This window comes from Saccostrea echinata, unplaced genomic scaffold (genome assembly GCF_033153115.1).
Source record: "Saccostrea echinata isolate AGI-Se365-2 ecotype Australia unplaced genomic scaffold, CSIRO_AGI_Sech_v1 ptg000001l, whole genome shotgun sequence".
NCBI lineage: Eukaryota > Metazoa > Mollusca > Bivalvia > Ostreida > Ostreidae > Saccostrea > Saccostrea echinata.
Window position 1 is genome coordinate 49,775,001 of NW_026889750.1, and position 25,662 is coordinate 49,800,662.

General features: G+C 33.4%; 1 protein-coding gene across 5 annotated transcripts in view; it reads left to right on the forward strand.

The window, feature by feature from the left end:
- Window positions 1–25,662, forward strand: part of LOC133193963 (nucleolysin TIAR-like) — a 66,800-nt gene that overhangs the window by 33,555 nt on the left and 7,583 nt on the right. For 3 of the 5 annotated variants that reach the window (XR_009722027.1, XR_009722029.1, XM_061329883.1), the window contains 7 exons: window positions 15,289–15,346; window positions 17,066–17,153; window positions 22,171–22,246; window positions 23,035–23,140; window positions 23,447–23,542; window positions 24,094–24,178; window positions 25,428–25,572. Coding sequence is in view for 1 of the 5 variants with exons in the window: in XM_061329883.1 (XP_061185867.1) it covers window positions 15,289–15,346; window positions 17,066–17,153; window positions 22,171–22,246; window positions 23,035–23,140; window positions 23,447–23,542; window positions 24,094–24,178; window positions 25,428–25,572 (654 nt within the window). In the remaining 4 variants the exon portion in view is untranslated. Of the gene's footprint in view, window positions 1–1,152; window positions 1,862–10,794; window positions 10,906–15,288; window positions 15,347–17,065; window positions 17,154–22,170; window positions 22,247–23,034; window positions 23,141–23,446; window positions 23,543–24,093; window positions 24,179–25,427; window positions 25,573–25,662 lie in introns of those variants that run through there. The other 2 variants (XR_009722028.1, XR_009722030.1) reach the window with 2 other exon arrangements.

Consider the following 25,662-nt stretch of genomic DNA (forward strand, 5'->3'; position numbering starts at 1 on the left):
GTTTTGTTAATAGCCAGATATCAAAGTTCTTTTCTGGTTTCCCAGTAATCTGCCCTTAATCCCTTGGTCCTGGAGCCCCCTTCCCTGTTCTGCCATTATTTTAAATCCCTCAAGATGTATGGAAACTTTGTAGAACCTTCTGATCCAGGAGATACAGTGTGGAGACGAAAGCAAACTAATTAGAGATTCACTCTCTGTGAATTAAGACTAAAAGGCATTTATAGGAGAGAATTGTTGAAAGATTTGATCAATATAGGCAAAGCCTGATAGAGGAAAGATGAACAATGGCTTGATGTATATTAAAACTATAGAAAAAAAACAGGAGTTGGTTACTGCAGCAGTTTATATTGATCTGTTGATGTTATAGTCCCAGGTGACACTTGGATCAAGTTCATAATACATCCAGGCTCTTCCTAATTAGATCTAATGACTGGGCAATATCTGTACCCTGATACTCCCATCTCACACAAAAAGTGTCAAAGACTGTCAAAAATATTGCTTAACCCAGAGGACAGCAGCCACAAAACACCACAATGCTGCAAATAATTAAAAAAGAAAAGTTTGAAAATAAAAACCTGTAAAACCACATTGTCATTATTGATTACAAGGACTGGAAGGCCATTGATTCTTGATGTGTCCCCCCCAAGAGAGGGCTGGCGAGGGTTATGCATGCCAGTATCATAACACTAGTTGATATTTCCCAGTCTGGGTCTAAAAATAATTTATACACCAACAGGAGAGAAAAATACTGAACCAATTTAAATCTAAATAGACCACTATTGAATTTAAACAGTCTCTAGAATTGAATGTCCCAGGCTGCCTTTTCAATTGGAGATGAAAAGAAAATGACAGAAAATTTTGATAATTGTCGTTACACCTGATAGATATCTTGTAGGGGTATAGGAAAAAGTGTAAAATGCAGGTCACGCTTGAATGAACTGCATGGATTAAAGGATCGTGTTTTAACATAGATGGTATGATTCATTGATTGATGATCTGAAGAGGAACGACATCACTGTTCACCTTGTACACTGATTTGACTTCCTATACCCTGAACTATAGGAGCCACGCTTACCCGTCTCTCCGGTTTTTGGGGACGTCAGCGGTGTATAAGTAGATTTTTGCTAGCTGTTGTGTGTGTGTTTGGATGGCAAAGTGTGTCTGTCATTTTCACATTTTGTCTGTTAGGAGATAATTGGCCTGAATTTGTGCGAAGTAATTTTCTTTTTTAGTGGCCAAAACTGCTGCATCTCAATCTATGCTTTGACACTTGTGTTCAGGACTTCACTTATGGTTTTTCTTCAAAGTGTGGAAACTTGAGTAACAATTGAATCAAAACGTGTTAAAAGTGAAAAAAAGACAGCATTGACTAGGGGAACAGAGAATGATTGAATTATACTGATTCTCACTGAGGAAAGCTGTCACAGTGCGAATTTTGCTGCAACAATTGCCAAGTGGTGATACGAATGTGGCTCAGTGAAGCAGATACTGATACACTGATGTGAGAGACAAAAAGCAATATTTACCAGTACACCAGAAGGACTGTATTGACCCGGGAAAGGTGCTACAGTGTAGCGCTCTAATTGTAGGCTTGTATATGATTGCCACTACGTCTCCAGTCACTTCAGCAGAACTGATAGGGGCAGGCTGCTCTGTTAATAATCTGGATCAATTCAACGCTTTAGCAGCTCTTCAACTTCAAGCTGCCTCAGCCAACTCCCTTACAGCCCCTACCGCAGCCACCGTTCCTCGTCTGAAACCGGTGGTCACCACTCGCCGCTTCCTCGGAAACTCTGTCAGGATGCATCCTTACCCCTACTACTATGTACAGTATGTTCCCATCAGCACAAAACCTGAACTGGTATGTCTAAATTTTTATGTCTCTTAATTTCTTTTACCTTTGTTTGATTTCTTACATGAAGTGGAATCTGGCATTTAAATTTTAGGAGAGAAATTTTTTTTATTACTATCTGGATTAAATTTGTTTGAAAAGTTTTTAAGGAGTCAAGACCACCGATATCTTTATTTCTGTGTTGGTTTTTAATGGTTGACTAAATGTTAAAATGTTTTTATGGAACATAATTTAGATGTGTGTATGGACTTGTAGCTTGTAAATTTTTATTTCCTGGGCCGTTTGTGACTTTTCCTGTCGCGAGCAGATTTTTTGATGAAGATTTAATGAGGCATCTTCATCGGAAAGAGAAACTATGTTTCATACTAATTGATGCTAAGCTAAATTAGATTGAGCAATGTAACAAAATTTTATTTCTGCTTTCAAATTCTGAAAAATTGAACATTTTATTTCACATCAATAAATAATAAAATGCTAACCACTTTTCTTTTAAGTTTTTCTATTTCATCGAAATGAATTAAGATTTTTCTGATACAACGAATAGAGATGAAGCATGACAAAGTTTTAATGTGTTTTCGCACAAATTTATTTGAGAAGTACCTGAACATATTGATCTTGGCAGTATTTGATTTTAATCAGGCAGAATTTCAACATTGAGCGGTGGTGACACAATCAATACAGATGTTCACCTAGCTTATTAATCATTAAAAAAAAAGGCTTTTAAATTGCTTTTAATCATTTAACCTGTCCTGAAGGCTCTACCTTATATAAAAATAATAGCAGTCCATTTTTGTCTTATCTTGACTGAGAAATAAGTAGATGTTTCATTTTTTTTCTACTCCAGTATTTGGACTATCAGCAAAGGTGGAAGGGACAAATAAATATTTAAATTTTATCACCATTTTGTTAAAACAGCATCAAGATCAACAAATATATAAGAAAATCAATTGAACAAATATTTCTTGAATGTGAGGTTTAACTATGGGAGATAATTGTGTTTTGCCTTAGGATACATTATGATGCAAGGTTTAGGAAGTGCCTATATATCTGACTACATCGGTATTACTGTTTTTCTTTTATTAATAATCTCTTATTGGCATAGCCTCGGGAAAAATATAGAAGTGTATGTGTTCGTAATTCTAAATTTTGTTACACTGTCATTGACGAACAAATTACAACAAAGCTTAGCAAAATTCAATATTGTACACAAACAGTCAGGCTGAAAATGCTATATGCTCTCTAAATATTATCAGTACTCATACATTTAATAAAGCAGAGCTGTTTTAAATCCTGTCGTAACTGTGTGTTGCACCAAAAAAATCAATTGTCCATAAATCTTTGATGGATAGGGAAATTTGTGATCAAATAAACTTCATCCAAGGAATTAATCATTTGAAAATAGAATGGAAAGTAAATTTCCTGCCCAAATATGATCAATTATGAAGATTGCTGTCATAGCGCGATGATGAACATATGGAAGGCAGGGAGTTGAAAGCAAAGGCTGAAAATTCTGTGTAAGATCATCAGCTTGGTGCCGATTGCTAGACCCTTCAACGAACACCTCTAAGTGGTGTTGGTTGTCAATGTTTGATTCTTGTGTAGATTAGGAAAGAATAAAGTTGGAGATAGATAATTACTATGTATGATATTTGTTCAGTTATGAAATATATAAGCTTTGGAGATCGTGGGCTTTTGTTCTGCCCGGGGTCCTTGTGTTGAGAGAAAAATCAGTCTCAGGATTTCGCTTGTTCCAAGGTTCTTTCTATTAGATCCCTTTCAAACTGTACAAAAACCTGCGTGACTAAAATTTATTTTTTTGAATAGGTGAAGGATGACCCTAATATAGGAAGGGCGAAATCAATTTAAATTTGTGGGATAAAACTTAAACAAAATTGGTTAAAGTGAAGGATCTTGACTCGACAATTAAAGTTCCACTAACCATTGGCATTTATTTGCTTGCATTCAGCAAGGAAATTATTCCCATATATAGAGGTAATAATTAGAGCTAAAGAACACAAAGGTTGAATTACTTTCTCCGTCTTTGTTTGGTAACACCCTTTATAACCCTATGGGAGAGGATAATGTGTGTAGACTTGTTTTTGCCTTGCTGTCCTAGTGTCTAATTCTACCGTAATTTGACATATTAAAGAAAAATAATTATTTGTCCTCTGTGAATAATTTGATGAAGAATGGTTTATAATGACTTTTGAGAATTTCTACCGAATTATTTGGTTTTAAGGAATCTTTAGAGAATTGATGTAATTTTGGTGTGATATTCGTGCTATGATAATTGAATAACTACGGTATTAAAATCGTCTTTTGGATAATAGTATAATTTGAACCAGCATTATTATTCTGTTTATTGATCTAGAGGTATTAACCCTTAAGCTTATTAAAGTTGGTAAATTGAGAGTTACATAGCATAATTTCAAATCATTTCTAAAGATGCTGCCTGCCTTAGACTCCATGTTAATTGAGCACAAAGAGAATCAGGGATGTAATGGAAGTTGTACTAATTACCTGAGACGTCCAAACAAGAACTTGGGTAGATATAGTTTATATGAGGACCTTTTTGGACTTAAAATGATCATCACAAATGAAAGCAGCATGGTTAAAGTCATTATCATTAAAAGTGGTGGCTTGTTTGTGGTGAGATCTTGCAGTCTCACATAGGATTGATCTTTTAATCTATCTTTTTCATCATCAGTGATGGGAAAAAGATGAAAAGATAGACATCCTGCATCTTTCCCCCAATCTTTATGTCACTTTATATCACCATGGTAACAAGATGCCACCATATGATATGTGTTTATATGCTCTCCTTTCACTAATGACCCTTATGCATATTTACCCAAAAGTGGCAGGACTAGGTTATGTTTTGGAGGCCCACAACCCAGAGAACTCTCCATCTTTTTGCCTTTAGTGAAACTTGATTGAAAAGATGAAATAACAGATAAATTGATGTATTTGTCAGATGTTTTACCTATTAGATCTGCTTCACTTGTTAAGGAGTTTCTGCAGGTTAAAACGGCAATCTCGGGAAGTGCATTAAAGGCATTTGTATGATATTTAATTTACTTAGTGTTACAAGTCTATGGTTTATGCACAGTTTAAAGATAAATGAAAATTGACTTTTTTAAATGAAAGTTAACGCATATTTTTTAATCTTCAAAAGGGAAACAGAAATAGATTTCCATGTACGTACATCCCTTTTCTCCTTGAAAACAGACAATTTTCAGTTATTACTGGAATTCCTATGAAGCCTGGTTTATCCCAACAATGCAGCCTTCATCATAATGTTATAATTGTGTTCCCATAGAATTATTCCACTTGAAGCAATAGATCAGTGTGGAAATAATTAGGATTAATGCCTGTATTGTACAGTTCATTTGGCTATTTGGGGAATTCATATTCCAAGCATGACCATGGGGCATTACAGAACTCGGTTACTATTGAAGTGTGAGTCTAGACAAAGACGTTCTGATACATCCTGTGTAGGGGAGACGTGACATATTCTGTATATTCTGAGTGCCGTGGTAGAGAATTGCATGGGTTTGTCTCTGGTTGCAAAAGCTACATTGTCACAGCTGTGCTGGGTATATATACACAGGGATAATCTTAGAGTGCTTGAGAACTACTCCTCCTGTTACCTAACATTCATGATACTGCCTGTTTGGCTTTTCTCTTTTTTTTTTACATTTGAAAAGAAAATGAATTCTAAAATAGGAAAGTTCATCTTGGGGTACCCCACCAGAGAATTTAAATGTCTCTTGCAAGGCCCTTTCATTTGTTATGTATATGTGTTCATCCATGCCTGTTTTGTTGGTAAAATCTAAAAATTATTATGGCACAGAACACCAATTATATCTAGGAATATTTTTATTCTCAGTTTCAATGCAAGATTCAGACAAAATCATTCCATTCAGTAGGGATTATGAAAGCATTTTAAGTGAATTTGATTGTGCTCCATGACACTTTTGCCGGGCTTTTTACAGATTTCAGAAGCCCATCTCACACTGAGAATTTTCTTTATCCAAATGGCTGTTACGGCAAAAACGAAAGTCTTCTGGTAGACATAATAAAAAAGAAATTAGATTTTGAAGTAAGCGATTACTGAGAATGAGGCTGAGAAAGCCGAGGCAATGTGGAAAAGTTAATCCTTAATCCAATGACAAAATTACATCGTTCTGCGGGGAATTGCTTATATTAGATTGAGAAATAAGATACGTCCGCCTGATTTAAGATTCTTTATTTCATCAATTTTTCATTTTAGCATGCTTTAATTAGATTTTTTTTCTCCTTTAAGAACAAAATAATTTCTAGAAAGATGCATAAAATAAACTTACAGAAATATTCTTACTTATCTTAATTTGGACACCTAATGGCATGGCAGAAATTATAAATAACCTTTGAAGAGCTTATGACCAACTAAATGATTAAAACTACTGCATTCATCAGATATATACCATTAAACTCCAAATTGTTGTAAAAAATTACTAATACTTTCTTATTTGCCAATATTTTGTTATGATTTGTAAGAATTATCCTTATTTGAAGTTCTATAATTATCAGACTTAGGGCTGTGTGTGTTTGGCAGTGTAGCTTGGTTCTGATACAAGATCATTTGTTTGGAGTTTCCTCTCTAGCCGAAGGTGACAGAAAATAAAAAGTCACCGAGTAATCAGACATTACTGAACAACAAGCTGAGAGACATCTTAATGAGTTTTCCCAGGGCTTCTCAATTCTGACTGAAAATTTATTTCTATTGCTATGGATTTACTGGCAGAGAGTTGTGGGATTTATACTGGAGTAATATAACTTTGGGGTGTCCAGTTGATATCAGGTTTTGAGGGTTATATGACTGGAGTTTCTCAATAAGATAGCTTTGTCCAGTTGATTTGAGGTTTATATCAGAGTTGCTGTATAAGACTGGGTTTGTTCCAGTTGTTATCAGGTTTTGAGGTTGGTGTTGTTCTATAACATTGGGTTGTCCAGTTGACTTTGGGTTTGAGATTTACATTGAGACTGGGTGGTCCAGTTGATATCAGGTTTTGAGGTTGGTGTTGTTCTATAACATTGGGTTGTCCAGTTGACTGGGTTTGAGATTTACATTGAGACTGGGTTTGTTCCAGTTGATATCAGGTTTTGAGGTTGGTGTTGTTCTATAACATTGGGTTGTCCAGTTGACTGGGTTTGAGATTTACATTGAGACTGGGTGGTCCAGTTGATATCAGGTTTTGAGGTTGGTGTTGTTCTATAACATTGGGTTGTCCAGTTGACTTTGGGTTTGAGATTTACATTGAAGTTGCTTTATAAGACTAGGTAGTCTAATTGATATAAGGTTTTGAGGTTTATATCAGATGTACCCTACTGGACAGCTCAGGTTTGTTCAGTTGATTTCAGATTTTTAGTGTAATATCAGAGTTGCTTAAAAAGACTCGTATGTTAAGTTTGTGAGATTTATATCAGATTTGTGTTTAAAAAGATTTATATAGGCTGGATCACCTTATTTGTCAATTTCATTACCTTCATGGAAATGATGATTTTATTTTTTATGATAACTAGCTTTATTCTTCCAAAGTTTTGAACCTATAAATTATTGCACTGGTTCTACAGTTTGCTGTTTTTGGTCTGTCAAGGTGTTGCATGCTTTGCCATGGAATATCATTTTAACTGTCTCCAAGGACTCCGTACAGAAAAAAGCATAAAGAGTTGAATGAAAATGGCTGTAAATAAAACATGGCTGATCCTATTCGTATTATTTTATCATCAGGTTGAGCAGTAATGTGTCGGGATATTGCATGTTTGTGTGGTAACATATAAATTTCATTGCTTTGGTGGCTGCTGTATTACTCCTATATTAACTAGGACAAAGGAAAAACCTTTATCAACATTTCACTGTAAATTTCCCAAGGTAATATAAATCATTAATTTTGTAATAAAACAGAATTCTCAGGGTGGCACATCCCCACCATTAAAGTATGGCCTACACAGATCTTCACTGATGTTACCCCAATCTGCAATGGCAGCAAATTAACTAATGGTCCCACAGCTCTTGTAAGGGCCTGGGTAACTCTGGGTAATGAAACCTACACATGGCATTATCAACCCATACACCAGGACCAGGGCCATAGTAAGTTATTAAGCACAAGTAAGCAACTGTTATAACCATTTAGAAAAGCTTGTTATGACCACATGTACACTGGCAAGTCCATAAGGCTGAAAGATCCCAAAAATTAATGAAAAGGAGGAAATCAGACCATTAACGTATTAGCAGGTTAGACAAATGCAATCAGGGGGGTATGTTTGTCTGTATGTGTACCTTAACACAGTGATGTGTGAGGTGAAACACTGTTGAATAAAGAGTTTGGATCAAGGGTTGATTTAGATAGCAGTTTTTAAACAGGGTTAAAAATTTGAAGAAAAAAGGATAATTTATGGCCAATTACAATGAAATAAGAAGGAATATAAGCATACTGGGAGTTGTATTGTAATGATTATATAATATTTTAGAAATGGGAGAAACCAATCATTTGACCTACAGTTCATGAAAATCATAAGAGAATTTTTTAAATGTAATTTCTAATTTCCCTAAGTTGAGGAAATCAACAGCAAAATCTTGACTTCATTTTGTACGGTACACCTTTATTCAGACTGGTACAGGGTAACAAAGGACTATTTGTTCTTGTGTACATGGTGTTCAGGAATTGTTTGTCTTTATCAAAGTCTGCAGCATGGTTGGAGAAAGTAGAGCCACATATACACAGGATACTGTTAGCAATAGCCATTTGGGAATCCTCTGTATTTTATGTTGTATGAGGCATGATATTAAACAGCTAGATTTATCCTCATCCTTTAGCCATTATTCTTTATCAAACAAGGATTTTGTTGGCAGGTTATGTCATATCAGGATGGAATATTAATTATTATTTATGATCAAAGGATTCTCTAGGGGGCTGGGGATGGCTTTTTTTTGTTAAAGTTATAGACATTCTTCATCAATGTTGATTTGCTGATTTAAGATGCTGAGCTTTGCATTCTATTGTTGAGCTTGGTGAAAGAGAAATATTCTGTATTATTCCCCTAGACCTTGGTTTTTTAAGCTGGTATAATGTTATAGTTGTTGTTCGTTGTGTATCCCACCTGTTACAAAATCTTTACCTCAGTGATCCAGGTACACCGTTTTTGTGGAAAAACTCATGCATGGTTGCCACCTTGCAACAGATGTGGTGGAAATTAATCTTTCAAACACATCTAAAAACTTTCGCAAAGTGTATGTAATCTATAGTACAGGAAGCATATCTCTAACACAGAGATCTGACACTAGTTTGATTTTAGCTAACCTGAACCAGGGCTTTAGTAAAGTTCATCAATCAGCCTTCTTTTGTTTGGAGTTTTATCTGTCATAAATAATTTTCATTTTAACTTTCTATGGGCTTAAGTTTTGATGGCAAAATTTTATAAACAACCTTCAATGATGCACACATTCATGCACCCATGACATACACATAGGTAACACTCTATATGTTGCAATATGGTAATTAACTCACTGGTTAATAAATGATTAGTAAACTCAGAGTTATTTGCAGTTAACTGGAAATCACCTTTAAAACATGATACACCATATAAGCATGAAATATTCTACAGTCTTATAGTTTTGCCTTGAGAATTGTCCCAGTAACTAAGTATATGACTTGATAGTCGTGAAGAGGGACTTATATATCTGGACAAATAACTTTTACATTACGAAACTGCAAGCTAAATTATAACTCAAATAAATATATTTATATTGAAGTTAAATGCATCTATATATGAAGTTACTCCATTTCATCAGAAATGCTTTAGAGTTTCACTGTTAACAACAAACTGGTAATAAACATGTGGACGACTGGTATATAGATGTGGTGTAATGGCTTGGCACGCATATCAGATGGACCAATCATAAACAAGTGATCTATCACACATACCAAACTTTGACACTTCATATGTATAATTGATTATTTTTTAGGGCCTGACAGTAAAAAACACAAAGTTAAACGACCATCTTCTGTTTTTGATGTTACAGTAGTACAGATATTATATATGGGGCTCAATTAAGGTTACCTGAGGCACCCCGTATAATCAATGGTTACAGTTGTAGCTCCACAGTATAGCCAGTCCCAGGGGGACAATGCTTTTCCCACTACTATACAGGGTAAATTGAATTTTACCTGCCCCCCTCATCGTAAAAGTAATGGTATGATCAGCTATTGGTCTGCTCTGAATCTCTGTGGTGTAGTTGAGACTGATTTGGGGGTCTTGATAAGACATAATTTGGCTGATATTACTTCTACTGTGCAACAGTGAGTAAGATTAAACCTGATAGTCTAATGTTGTTCTTTTATTTTGTTTCTATATATAGAACTATATATTTGATAATTCTCTCTTATTCTTATCAAAATGGTTACATTTGGTGGTTTTGAGGTGAAAATTAGTGCAGATCTGAAGTTTTCATTTCGTTTTATTATTTGTCTTCAGTGCATGCCTAAATATTATAAATTTTACACGCAAGCATTCTGAGAAATTATAGGAAGAAAAGGGGGTTTTAAAACTTCCTTGATTTTTACAGTGCCTGAATCAAAAGTGTTGAGAACAAGTTGACAGTTTTTTATCAATTTTTCTGTATCAGATTTTTTAAGATTACCGCATAATGCAAGTTTTGTTAATACATAGGGAAATTTTATAAGCAGGAAGATGATCTTGATAACTTAAGTTTTTAATTAATTCAACATTTTGACTTGAAGAACATGGCTGTATATTCTGTTGACTGATGGGGATTTTTAAGTAGTTCTTTGTTTAGTTAATTATAATTTGTTTTTGGAGTGGATGTAGATCATTTCCTTACCATTTCCTAAACAGTAACAGGAAGCTACCCTGTACGTACGACTCTCATTTGTTTTGAAAACGACAGACGGACTAGGGACCCTTTGTTGTTTAGAGTTTCCAACATGATGCTTGCGGACCCTTATTTCTGGGAGAGAGCCCAGAAAATCAACCAGTTCTTGCTTCTTCAGGTAGGACATTCCAACAAGTACCTTCCCCTGTATCATTTCTCTAGCTTACTAACTATTTCTTGCCTTTTATAATTTTTATAGTTCTATTTATTGGGAGGAATTATAAACTCTGAAGGTGCATTATTGGAAAGGTAATTTATTGCAGACAAAAACTTCAACCAAATGATGATTATTACTATAAATATTGGAATTTATAAACAAGTATTTATTTGAAACATTGTTTTAGACACCATTAGGAAAATAAAACGTCATTTTATTGTCTGATAAATCCTTAAGTGAAGTATTGCAGTAATGATATGGATTGCTCAGGATGAAGTTGTTATCTGTTGTTAAGTGTAATTTATACACCAGTATTATGTGGGTTTTGGCAGTCGTGAAAATGGACAGTTTCCTAGTAGCTGTACAGTTGATGGGGTTATTGACGGGATTATAATGTGAATACTTTAAGTGATCGTTACTGAGAACCATCTTATCGATCTCAGACCAATAGCACAGGTAAACAGGGTGTCTTATGTAGGGGTACAATTACCTGTGAAATTGACAGTTTTCTGTCTCATTATAAACACTCTGTTGAATTTCCATGTGTATAAAGATTAATATTTCCTGCTTCACTGTAGAAGCCCTACAATTGCATTTCATCAATTGGAGGGTATTTTAGAGTGAGAAAGATGATGAAATGTCATATCTAAGAGAAAAAGCAATCAAAGAGAGATACAGGAGTATTTCTTCAGAATATTTGTCCTTCCTCTAAGAGTTCTTGTGGAAGTGCAATTGTGTTCAAATGCTGACGACAATGAATGGATTTGGTCTTGCCTGATGACGTCTTACGGTAGACATGTTTCAGTTTCCTGTGGTACGTCTTTAATGCTAGACACAGGAAATGACTTCCAACAGATAATGCTGAACGGAAACCTTCACACTCTCAAAAAAATGTAGACTCCCTCCAAAAAATCAAACTCTCGGGGCCCAGAAGAAGGAAATTTTTACTATATCGTCTTTCATTTGAATTTGTCAGGGGGAAATTTTCTTAGTGTCTTTCATTTATATTTGAATATTGTCATAAACTATTCGCTATTAAAAGGGAAAAAAATATGAAGAATCCTCTTTTCTTTTTGCTCTGAAACTTGAGTACATTTGGGACATTCAGTTGCAATAGGCCAATGCAATATAAGAATCTATTGAATTCTCCTTTATGGCAACCTAAAACATTTCATATTTGAAATCATGGTTATTAATACACTTTAACATAGATTTAAAGTACACAAATATTCAGTTTTTCCAAAATGTTTGTTGGTATGGAAACAAAGAAAAAATAGCATACAACTCTAAAGGTGATGACTATAACATTATATTGTGAGTTCATTTTGTAAGTGGGACACATGGAAATCATATTACTAGGTAAATGTCTACAATAGCTCTAAAAAAGTCTAGTCAAATTAGTGTTCAAGAATATTCCTGAAACTCGATTAATAGGTTTTAGTGGCAAACTTAAAATCTTCATGTTCTTCAGTGGTGGAACATAGAAAATCAACGATACTTTAAAGATTGATCAAATATCTAGTGACTTTTCAGGTAAACTGCAGCTAAGTTTCCGGAGAGAGATTTCAAATGTCTGTGCCGGAAAAGCTATTGGTGGTAGAGTATCTCTGTAATGAAGCTGGTTTTCAATGCCAATGACATCTTTGCATCGCCAGTGTTATTACGCGACAGGAAAAGACAAGGATTAGTGGTAGCCATATAAACCAACTGATGGGAGTCTTTGTTGTTTTAAAATGGCTTTCATATAAGATCAAGATTAGTAATGACAGACTGTAATTCTGACTTGATTTATTAATTTTTAATTATATTTCTGTGTTCTGGTGTTGTATAATGAAGGATCTTTAGCAACATATAAAGAACACAATGTAAAATGTGACAAAATGTTTCTGCTAGATACTTGTCTTTATGGTAATGCACCAGTCACTCTGATGTTGAAAGATAGTGGGATTAATGTACTAGGCTCAAGATCTTGTAAGGATAAAAAAAAAATTAATAATGTCACTAGCTAGCTGAATTTGTCTTTTGGTTCACTTGACTGATGGAATTCAGATATATACAGATATTTTCTTAGTACCTTACCTACCACTTATACGTGGCTTGTTGCTTTTTTGTGGTTGTGTTTGCGTTTGACGTGTTGGACCACCTGTTTCAGTCAGAAAGCTGTTGCATACAAAGTGTGTACAGTAACTTATAGTGTTATAGGGGCAGCTTCATTAGCAGGATTTGTAAGGATTATAGAGAAGGGTTGTATACTACAGGTGACATTATTACTCGTTCTTCCAAAAAGGTGGGGGTGACTGCCCAGCTGAAAATTTTAACTTATTTAGTATCTGGTTATTTCTTTCTTTTTTTTTCTTTTTTTTTTTGGTATTTCTCTACAAGTGAAATACTGTCTCCCATTTTCAAATTTAAGGTAAATGAATTGAAATATTTTCAAGTGTATTTTGAAATCTTAATGACTATGTGGATATCTGTTTTAAGGAGTCTTTCAAGTTGAGACAATATGAACAGTTCCAGGAATTGAAAGATACAAGCACACTCTGAGAGAAAAAATTCAATTTACTGTGTATTGAAAGAAAATTGCTTTTTTTACTCTTTTGAATGACTTCAAAGAATATGTCCTTTCTTGTGGTTTAATAAAAATACGCAGTTCGTAAGGAAACTGAATTAAAAGGAAAAAAAACACCATAAGATGGTCTCTTTTGTACTAAGAAATCACAAGTTATTAAAAACAACCTGTCAACAAAATGGAGATGAGTGAAAATTAAAATGAAAAAGCTAGAAGCTTAAAAAAGATGAATTATTGATGGAAATCAATAAGTTGTGAAAAAATGACTGAAATTCTCTGTAGCAGATGTGATGGTTTAAGAGCTGGTAGCTGGAGCATGCTTTGTGTCAAGTTTTGGCATTTGCTGTATCCTGATCATATACAGGGGGAAATGTTGCCATTGATTTTGTAAGGAAGAGTGAACAGAAAGACACCCAGGAGAATTAGGTTTTTATGCAATATTGCTGAATGATGGGATAGGAAATGTAGAAGTATCATCATGTACATTTATAATTATGCAATATCTGCAGCATACTTATTGAATAAAAAAAATGTTAAGTATAGTGTGATGTCTGTTATTTTAAGAAAGAAGTGTTTTGTAAAATTGTTGAAAACATTCTGTAGTTTTAAAATTAGAGCTTGGAGAGTAAGGTTTTTAATTAAAATTGGAGACCTCTGAGGTTATAAATGTACCCACATTTCTAACACTGTGTGACTTATCTCTTTGCATTAGTTATAGTCAAAGTTTCATTGGAGATTTTTCTTTAGAAGCCATGCAAAAAATTGTGAGCTTGACAGAAATGTACAGTACAAATTCAAACAAATAAATCCCAATTGTGCTTTTGCACTAACTGTTCTAGCAGTTATTGGGTCAAGCCTAATTTTTTTTTCCAATTTCAAGTAAAAAAGATTCTGAATAAGAAATATCAAGTCTTCAAGATCTTTGTTAAACAAAATTAGTTAGTGGGGGGGGGGGGGGGGGGGGGGATTTATGATATATCAGAAATCAATATTTGATTGGGTGTAAATTAGTGGTGAAAACATTTAAATATAGAGCTCTCCCATTGGTTGCTTCAACCCTGAACATATTGTGTTTTATTGGAACCAATCATTTTCACCTGATGGAGATCTATACATGAGATAGGCCTTTTATATCAGACTATGAATAATAGATAGGGCATGCAATGGCATAAATGAGTTTAGGCATTGGCTATGTAAAATATCCATTTTGTTTTGGCAATTTGGGAGGTTGATTGAATTACACTGCGTGTAATTCTATACAGAGATATAAATATGTAATGACATCACCAGTATTTGATTCTCTGCTCAGGAACTCCACTGACATTTATCCAACCTTTTAACAGAGCTCTATAGGCTGGACAATTAACATAGACTGATCACCACTAGTCCTGATCCCAAATTAGATTTCACCCAGTCCTTTGTCAAGTCTTTATTTGAATGCTTTCTTTTTTCTTTTTTTTTTGGTTTTGTCTTAATTTTCATTTCATCATGAGTAGTGACAGTTAGTTCCGAACATGATACCTGATTTTCTGTAGAAGAGAAATTCTCTCCATTCTGGGTCCCATTAATTTATACAACCAGATACCAGAGAGCATTGTATTACATTCCTGCTAACGTTATAATTTCATTATTGATGATTTTAACAGGATAGTGATATTTGATACATATTATTTATAAATGATTCTCTCTCTATTTATGGGTCATTAAATGTTATCTTTCATGAGATTTCATGGGTTACTTGGGAAAGGACAATTAAGTTTTTTTTCCTGTTTCAGGAAATGAAGGTGAATTGGGCCACTTCCCCTAGTAACACTCCCAAACAAGATACCAGTAGTAAGTATGGAACAACACACTGCTTTTAATCCAAATATGGACATCTTGAAAAATCATAATACTTGTAAAGATATATCAATGTGACCAATATGTTTGAAATAGAATGAGTGCCAACCAATGAATATATAGAACCAGTTAACTAGTAAGTTAATTAACAGTAATGCTCTCAGTTTATATTAGAACCAGATAACTAGTATGTTAATTAACAGTAAAGCTCTAAATTATGTGTTATGTAACAGGCATTTTAGTTAACAGTTAAATAATTGCACTCTGCATATATGTAGAACTAGTTAACTGGCAAGTTAGCTAACAGTTAATGCACTTGAAATATATTTAGAACCAGTTAACTGATAAGTTAGTTAACTGTTAATGCACTCAGTTTATATATAGAACCAGTTAATTGGTGAGTTGGTTAACAGTTAATGCACTTGAAATATATGTAGAACCAGTTAACTGGCAAGTTAGTTAACAGTTAATGTACTCTGTATATGTGTAGAACCAGTTAACTGGCAAGTTAGTTAACAGTTAATGTCAAACACATCCCAACTCCTCCTTCTAGAGATAATAAAAAAAAAGCTGGTTAATTCAGTAGGTACAAAGTTACTTTTTATACAAAATCCATGTATTACAGAGAGTTATTAAATAGAATTGCACAACAACAGTATAGAGGAAACATTTAAATGATTGTCAAATAGCAGAAAAAACTAGATAATCTCCACTATTGGAGAAAGTCAGTTGATTTTTTGCTCTTTTTTTCCTTTTCCCCTACAATAAATTTTTACATAATAGTACACAGTACAAAAAAATATTCCATGAAAAATAATGAGGAGAATTAAATAATAATTTAGAATTTAGAATTTTTTTTACCAAATTTGTGAATTAAGTGCATTCAAGTAATCAAGCTTGAGCAGGTGTGTCCCATTAATAAAAAATTAAAACATATTCCTTCTATGATTATTTTTAAATTTCAAGAGATGAATCGATCTGTATTGCTCAGCTAACAAAATGACTTTTGACCATTTAGCAGTAATTATTTATTTAGCGAGATCATTGCCTGAGAAGAGGCGATAGCTTCAGTCACGCAGGATAAAGGGAATTTTTGATCTTGTGTAACTCCATAATTGACCAAATAAGAAAAGAAGCCATTTAAGCTAGAAACCTTCAACTTTACAGATCATTAGTCAATTGGAAGTCAAGAAAACTAAAATTGTTAGCCATTTAAATTTTAGCTGTGATTATGTGAGATATATCTCTTACCAAATGGAAAAATACTGAAAGAAATCTCTGCTTAGCTGGAGCTTTTTATTGGCATAATTATTTTCTTCAAAATTATTAGATGTTTTAAGAGAAGAGAAATTAAAGGTTAGGGAAAAAAGATTAAGTATTAAAATGTTCATGGATATTAGCAGTTCCATTTCTTTTCATTCTCTACAAGAAGAAAGCCATTTGAAGGATTTCCTTTGTAATGATTTGACATGTCCTCGTAACAAAGCGGGCACACACATTTCAGAATCTAAATCATTGTCTTCACTGAAAATTTCACATTAATTTTCCTACATTTTATGACAGTTCTAAATGCTGAAGCATTTTGATGCGTCTTTAATGTAGAGTTTTGTATTCATTAAAGCTGTAATTAGAAGTTGATGAATGCCTTGGGAGTAGGAGATTTTAACATTAAAATGATGATGTTCATAAAATCTTTGATATTTTTTTTTCCAGAACATTTTCACATATTTGTCGGAGATTTGAGTCCAGATATAGAAACTTCACAGCTAAAGGAAGCTTTCCGAGTATTTGGTGAAATCTCGTGAGTATACACCTCTGTGAATGTACACAGCATACATTGGTCAGACACACAGACAAAGCTAAGTTTCACTGACCCAATCAAAGCATGGAGTTAGTGGACCTACCAAAGCAAATTCACTACATCAAATCCTTGATTATTATAGGTACTCCCCATCTTAAGAATTATGAAAAATAAAAATATGTATATACTTTGCTATGTTATGATCTTTGTATTATTTATACAGTAAATCTAGTTTTATTCTCCAGTTAAGGTGGAGAGTGCTTAAAGATATTTTCAGTTAAATTCTCATTTTGCTTGTGACAAAATACTGTATTATGCCTCTTAAAGTCATTCATTTACTTTAAATTTAAAAGATAAATTTTAAACTAGCAGGTCAAGTGTTTTGTTGAGAACAACAAGTTGGCAAAGGGGGGACATTATTACAAATTATACAGTAAATCATGGATGGAGCAAACATGCTTATAATGAATTCATCCTTACAGTGAAGTGATTTTCATTTCTTGTAGATTCAAAATGTATTATGAATGTAAATAAATATGTATAACAAATTACATTTATAAAGATATGAAATTAGTTTTCCCTGGCACTTCACTATAAGCGTGTTTCACTGTCCATGTACTGGTAGTCATATGGCTTTAAATTGTACTTACTTAATACTGAATGCATTAAAAACTGTAAGTCATCTATATCTCTGATATATGAATACAGGTAAACTTCGGTATCTCGACATCGGATATGTCGACAACCTGGGATATGTTGACGTCCATTTGTGGTCCCGGCAGTATTTACTATATAAATGATTTGCAAAAACTCTGATATGTCGACCTCGGTAATGTCGACAACCTGGGTTATCTTGACGTATATTCACAGTCCCAAGAGCATGGGTATATGTCGACATTGGCAATTTTCTGCTCTACTGAACCTTACTGTTTGTCAGATAGGATCGCTCGTCACGCACGGACGACTCCGGGTATCTCGACGTCGTCAAAATTTCACACCTTTCACACCCATGTTTTGACTGCACGCTGCTTAATTAATTCTATAGACTGTGTTTGTAGGTGAATCCCAAGCCCCTCGGCGTCTTTGAGAAGTTTATTGCTTAATGTTCAGCTTGGGTAATATCACTGCTAAATCTACACGATTCTGCGTAAATGTACAGACGGTTATTTTTATCGAAACCTAACATAACTTTTAAATTTGAAAAAGGTAACTAAATTAAAATGAATAACAAACACACTGAATAATTCAAACTAAGGAATTAAAAGATGTTTTAATGATATTTTGTAGTTAAAATGTATTCAACAGGAAAGAATCCAGTTAACGACACGATTGACCGAATCAGCCGTAATTCATTCATCTGTAACAACACTACGTTAGTTTAGATACACAAATCTCTTTAAAAAAATGAATTTTAAGGTATATTCTTCCTGAAAGAAATAAGAAAAAAAATAATCCGTATTTAATTTTTTTTCCGTATATCGGATGTCGAGTATATATGGTTCGAAGTTTATAGAGCGCATTTCGTATCCTGTTCTGATGAAAAGGAAAGTTACACGCGAATGCTGTAACTTTGTGCTGAAACTTTGTGATTTAGAAAGATTTCGATAAAGAACACGTTAAATTATAAACAAGAATTTTTAAAATAACTTCTTAGATTTTTAATAAAAATGGAGGGAATTCTGAAATATGTTGAGCTACAGTCTACATGTATATTGAAGTCTTTTGCTATGCAGTGAAATCTTGGACGTCAAGTCTCAACTCTGATATCTCGACACCTCTGATATCTCGACATTTTCCGATGGTCCCGTCGATGTCGAGATAACGAAGTTTACCTGTATTTAACTGCTGTGTAAAATTTATTAGGAAAAAAAAATACAAAAGAATTTAGAAAGGAAAATAGACCATTTTAAGATCTACTGTATAACAGGGATATTTTTGCCTCCGTTTTATTTTTGCAACCTTCACCTTAGATACAATATGAATTTAAGACAGAGCGAATTCAAAGAAAATAGTATGATTTTGTAAACAAAACCGTGACTTGGCGAATTTAAAATAGGGCAGTATTGTTATCAGTTGTGAAAGGGTGAAAATAACCCTGTATACAGTATATGATTGTACTACAAGTTAGAGATGTACATATGTCAAATTCTCTATATCTAACCTTTGACCAAAGAAAGAGGAAGAAGAAAAAGAATAAATCTATAAACATCATGTCTGTTGTCTGTTAATAGAAATAGTTTTTAGCAAAGGAAACTCGCATTGTTTTTGGTTTCTCTTTTTTTTTGTTGAGAAAATCTGTGCTCAGACAAGGGGTAGTTAAAATAGATCAGACTTCTTCAAATTAAGACCACAGACATAAAAGCATCTCTCTGATTCCATTGGTTACTGTTGGAACTTTCTACTTCTCTGGTGACCAAACCAGACATTTAAGTCAAATTACCTCCCTGGGAATGTACTGCTTTATGTTCTGGAATCAGTGGTCATGGCATTGAAAAAGAGGCCTTATTAAATGAGATTTATGCAGAAATTGTTTCCAAGATTTTTCCTCTGTTTTAAATTATCTACAGCGTTGGAATAAAAATCTTTATCAGTCGAACTATGTAAGGCATGAAGCCTTGTGCATGATTTTTACAAGAAGTATCTTATTTATCTTAGTGTTACCAGAAAATATCTGTGAAATGAAGTTAACATTGGTATTGAATTATAATATATATGTCAGACTTCCAAGAATTCATTCTCTAGTGAAATGTTCTATTATGGATAAATATTCAAGTACCTGTAATTAAACAGCCTTTTGACCATTCTAAAAAGAAGAGGGCCTTTCTTATATGCAAACATCCCCCTCCTCAAAAATAAAAATGTGTCTGCACCTTTTGAACATCTCAGCTTGTCTGGTGATCTCTGAAGTATGAAATAAGAGAGCAAATCCTCATTATTCATTGAACATTATCCTCTCATCTTCCTAAAATGATCAATAGTAACATTAAACAACAACAAACAACTGCAATGCATTCGGCATTAGCTTCAAGTCAGTACTTGTTGACAAATGATAATTTTGATGAACTGTTTAATTAATATTTAGGTAGCGAACCACGGCCAAGGAACTTCCAGATGTATGGCTTTTTTTTTTTATTATAAATCCTTTTATTGATATAAATTTCTACAATTTTTATACACTTTGTTGTTTATTTTCCTTCAGTATATTTTATAATTGTTTAACCAATATACCCATTTTGATGTAGACTTTGTGACGTTCACAAACACCGATTGCTCTTTTGCTAGCCGTAGACTATTTTGAATGTGTTTTGGAGGGAATATTTTACATTAACTTGATGTGGCATTAAGCAGATTTTGAGTCTGGTTTTTGTGTTGTTTATCTTTTCTTTTCTTCTATAAAAAATAACATGATTTTGATGTGATTTTCACCTTTCATTTTTTTTTCCAATTGACATTTTTTTTTTAGAAAGTTGCTCAGATACTTAGTTTTAAACAGCATGATCATATTTAAGTTGTGCAATCTAAGACACAGCAATTATAAATGTAACAGTCCTACACAATACACAACATTTTTTGAAATTCATAAGTTTTTCTGTTTTATTTTTCATAATTTTTTTTTTACACTTTTGCATGGTTTATCTAATAAAAGTTCTAGTGAATTGCATGTTATTTTTATAATTCTTGTTGATTCGTTGATTACTGCACTTATTGATATACATGATGTAGTGTTTTGTCCCCTCTGTACAGGAAATATACAAACCAGCAATTACTTTCTCTTTTTTATTTCATAAATACAGTTTTTACCATTTTCAACACAGAGCTTGATATACAAGTATAAGAAATAATTTTTTTTGTATTACTTATTTATCTGTTTTCAGTTTTTGATCAGTTTGCAGTCTGTAGTAAATATTTTTTTTTCTTGACATTTACTAGATGAATAGAGTTCTGTGCATTTTATCAATAGCAAAGCTTTTCATTTTTCTAACGAGATATTTTATTTTACTTTACATCTATGACTTTTGGTTGCTTTTATTTCATTTTGCTTAAGTTTACTGCAGTGTAAACAAGACTCAGGATCTGCGTTATTCATGAATCAGGCAGATTTATTACACTTAAAGAAAATCTTATTACACTTCATTTAGACTTTTCAAAAGAAAATTTTGGATTTTATGATGAAATGTTGGGAAAATATTGAAATTCTGATAGACACTCAGCACGCAGGCAAACAGGGCTTATGAGGATTAGACTAAAATCAGCTTACACATTGAAATATATGACAGGGATCCTGGTTAATTCCCCAGATAACCTATTTATAGAATAATTCTGTAAGGGGGCCTGTGGGAGTTTGGAAAGATTGAGAAAAATAAAATTGCCAGAATAACGGAAATTAATTTCTATTTTTTTTTTGTTACGTCCAGTTTTTTTTTTTTTTTTTTGGGCACATGATACAGGGGACAGGATGAAATCAAGGGAAGATTTATCACTTGTTGTTGTCAATAAAAACAACCATAGATCTCCAATATATAGGAAAATGACATGAGCACCAGCAGTGTATAGCTGTAAATTAATTACTATGGTCAATATTGTAGGGAATTTCCAAAGAAACCAAATTATTTTTGCATAAACTGTCAATCCTGTAGTTATTTGCCAACTGTTTTACATAAAAATTACATCAGCCAACACATTTATAAGTAATTGGATATTTTTGTACATTTAGAAATTAACAATTTGGAGATATTTTGAATTCTGTATATTGAGCCTTTACATTTTTGTCCATATATATATGATAAAATATAACCACATGCACTTTGATTTAGGATTCCTGAATTTACAGTTTTAACATTGTATAATTAGATTTTTGTATGTTGGTATGGCTGGTTTATTTGCAATCCATTTTAAATACAATTTCTGAGATTCTTTCACACTTTACAATGGAAATATTGAGCTTGCTGTAGCTTATTCTTGATTTTAAAATACATTTTATGTAATGTTAGAATGATGTTGTAATTGATATTTACAGAGACTGTAAAATCATCCGAGATCCTCAGACATTGAAATCCAAGGGCTATGGTTTTGTGTCGTATGTCAACAAAGTGGTAAGTTCTCCCCAAAATTTCACTGGTGATTTTCAAGGTATTTAAGGAGAGAATTTCAAAGTTACACAATTTAAACATAACCTGGGTTGGGCCAGTTTCTACTTGTTGTTATAAGAAAAAGTATTAACTGGTCCAACCCATGATATATAAATATTGCTTGGGTATAACTTCAATTTTAGTTAGCTATTGTTAGTTGATTAAAATGAAACTTTTTGTCTTCAAAATTGGCATTAAAATGAACAACATTTAAACATTAAAAGGAGATATATAAGTTTTTGACACAAGTGATATCGTAATTTTTGCATCACAGGTTATACAATCTAAACTAACTTTTTCAGCCAATCAAATTGTGTGTTAAACCAGAATTTAATTATTAGAAAATGTCAGTGTGTTTTCATTGTCTTCAGTGTATAAGATACTGAAGATTTTAAACAATATGTACTTAATTGAACTCTGTGGCAGAATAACAGAATGAAATAAAATTCATAAAAATAAATGTTTCATCTAACTGAAATGCTTTGTATTGCCACTGATAATAAAAATGATAGAAACACCAGCACTGTACAGATGCTTTGTCTTCTATAGGAATTTTAAGATCAATATCACAAGCTATGTTACAATAGTCCTGCAGAGACAATATCCTGACAAAAACCTTAAATTGTCTAATAGAAGTGAAATGAGTAGTGATTAGTTAATCAATCTAAGGCTACGTGGGCACAGGAAGATCTGCCTCTGCATTCGGTGTGTGTACTTTGTCAGTGATTTGATCCTCCGTGTTTTTTATTTAGGATGCTGAGACAGCGATCAGTAATATGAATGGACAGTGGCTAGGAAGTAGACCAATCAGAACCAACTGGGCCACCCGAAAACCTCCCGCCCCTGTACCTAAAGAATGTAAGCTCCAAGTGCACATCTCTGTACACATGTAACTTAATAATACATCGGCCTAGATATTATCATCTGATGCAGAAATTTCTTAAGAGCTTTCATTAATTACTACCTTAGTGTAATAAACATCTGAATTATGTTCACAAAATACTAACCTTAGCTGCCAACCTGTAATTGAAATATAAAGCTAAGTCACTCCCTAAATCTTGAACGATATACTAGAATATTTACAGGTACATAATTGAATTATATACTAGTATATTTACAGGTACATAATACATGGACTTCACTGTGATTTTGGTTTATTTTTAGCCCAAATAAAGCAGCTGTCGTATGAAGAAGTCTACAGTTTATCTAGTTCTACCAACTGTACTGTTTACTGTGGAGGTATAGGACCCGGGGTCACAGGTCAGTTACAGGAAAATCCTCACTCTCAGGCTCTCTCATTGGTTGATAGATTCTTATAATATACTTCTAATATTTGTCCATTGTGTGTAGGAAAATGAAGTTATTCTGCATATTTGTTGAAAAATAAGTTAAATGAATATTTCCTTTTAATGATAGTTATCTTCAATTTGTTTTAAGATTGATAGTTTTGAAATTTATTTCAGTTCAATATTTTGTGAGCAATATAGCATTGTTTGAAATTTATATCAAAGCTTTTAAATTTTAACATATCTTAAATAATTTTTTACCGAGGTCAGAATTTGTACAGTAAAATGCTCTTAGAGAGAAGTGCCATTCTGATTTGTTTTAAGCCAAATTTGTTATATCCCATAAGTTCATAATATGATTTAAAACTACAGGGAATAAAAATTGCCTATCTGTATGTGTGAATTCATTCTAAGTGTGTTTTCTATAATTGTATTTGACTGTATATTTCTGTTACTGGCCACAGTACTGTTTTCAGTATATGGGTGTTCATGTTCATTAAGGTTTTTCCATGTGTTTTATTACAGAAGAAGCAATAAAGAGTGCATTCAACACCTACGGCACGATCCAAGAAATCCGAGTGTTCAAGGAAAAGGGATATGCATTTATCAGGTAAGAATTCTAACAGGTCTTGTGGCAGGAGGGATGGATTGTATATGTCTAGGGACATGTGTTAGAACATCACTTACAACATTGTGTTTAATTGGGGCAATCTAGAGCTGTGTCTTTTCACTGAAGTATTTGTGTCAGTGGTACATTGGAGACTGAAGGTTGATTGCCTGCCAAATTGTATTTGTCCCCCAGAATATTTTTAGAGAAAGGGATTAAATTTTCATTTAGGACAAACATTTTACAAAAGGCTGTGTTAAACACTGTAGGAAAATGATGGTACTAAGTTGATTCATTTAAATGGCACTGATGTTTTTTTTTTTCAATCTATTTTCATTGTTTTGTTCTTCAAACACTTCCCAACAATAAATAAACAAAAATCAATTCATTCTGAGCAGCCAAATCAATGCTGATGGAATATTTCCGTTGATGGATTTTAGTACAAAGGTGTCGAATATTTTAATTAGTTTAATCTGGGGATAGATTGTTTGAAAGTTCTAGCCCATTACAAAGGTACCTCTAAGCAACAATTGATCTTCCCTAATTAATTCCTTCCATCATCCTAGACAGAGACCTTCATAGGAAATCCTATTGAAAAGACTGAAGAATTTTTAATGAGAGTGTAGGTATTTCTGGCTGAAAGAGATCTTCATCAGATTTTCAAATATTTTCCCTGTTATTAAATTTTTGCTGAGTTTGTGTAGAATAGGGCTCTAAAATGTGACTGTCTATTTCTTATGGGTAATAATATCAATTACTTTTGCTTAAGTGAAGATGCAAGATTACAGAGTATCTGTTGGAATTGACACTGCAATGTTTGACATGAAAGGTTCACAGGTACTTAATGATACATGTATGTCTTAAGAACAAAGAAATGATGCACTTAGGAGTCACTCTGGTACAACTGCAGCTCAATATTTTTGTAAATATTTTATGAAGTTATGATTGAATAGTTGTGCAGAACATTTTTTATCCCCTCCCTGTGGATTAGGAGGAGATATAGTAGTGTGCTTGTTAGTGTGTATATGTGGGTTAGTGCCTGCGCAGCGGTAGTTACACAAGAACTAATTTATATCAGGATCGAAGTGCTCTATTTTGAGGGGGGCTCCACTTTGTGTTGCCCTCCTTTTTAATGCAATATTCCAACAAAAATGCAATAACTTAAATAGAAAAGCAACCAACCCTTTTAAACACATATTCTACATGTATGTCTGCTTTCTAACACAAAATTTTCTTTGATTCTCTTTTTTAGATTTTCAAATAAAGAGTCGGCTACAAAGGCTATTTGTGGAGTAAATGGAACAGTAATTGGAGAAAATATGGTCAAGTGTTCGTGGGGAAAGGAATCCAATGACCCTAATCAGTCAGGAGGAGGGGCAGGGTCCCCCTCTCAAATGGTAGGTCTTCCCCCCCCCCCCCCCCCACACACACACACACACACAGCCACACACACACACAAGGACTAGTCTGACTGTTACAAAATATCC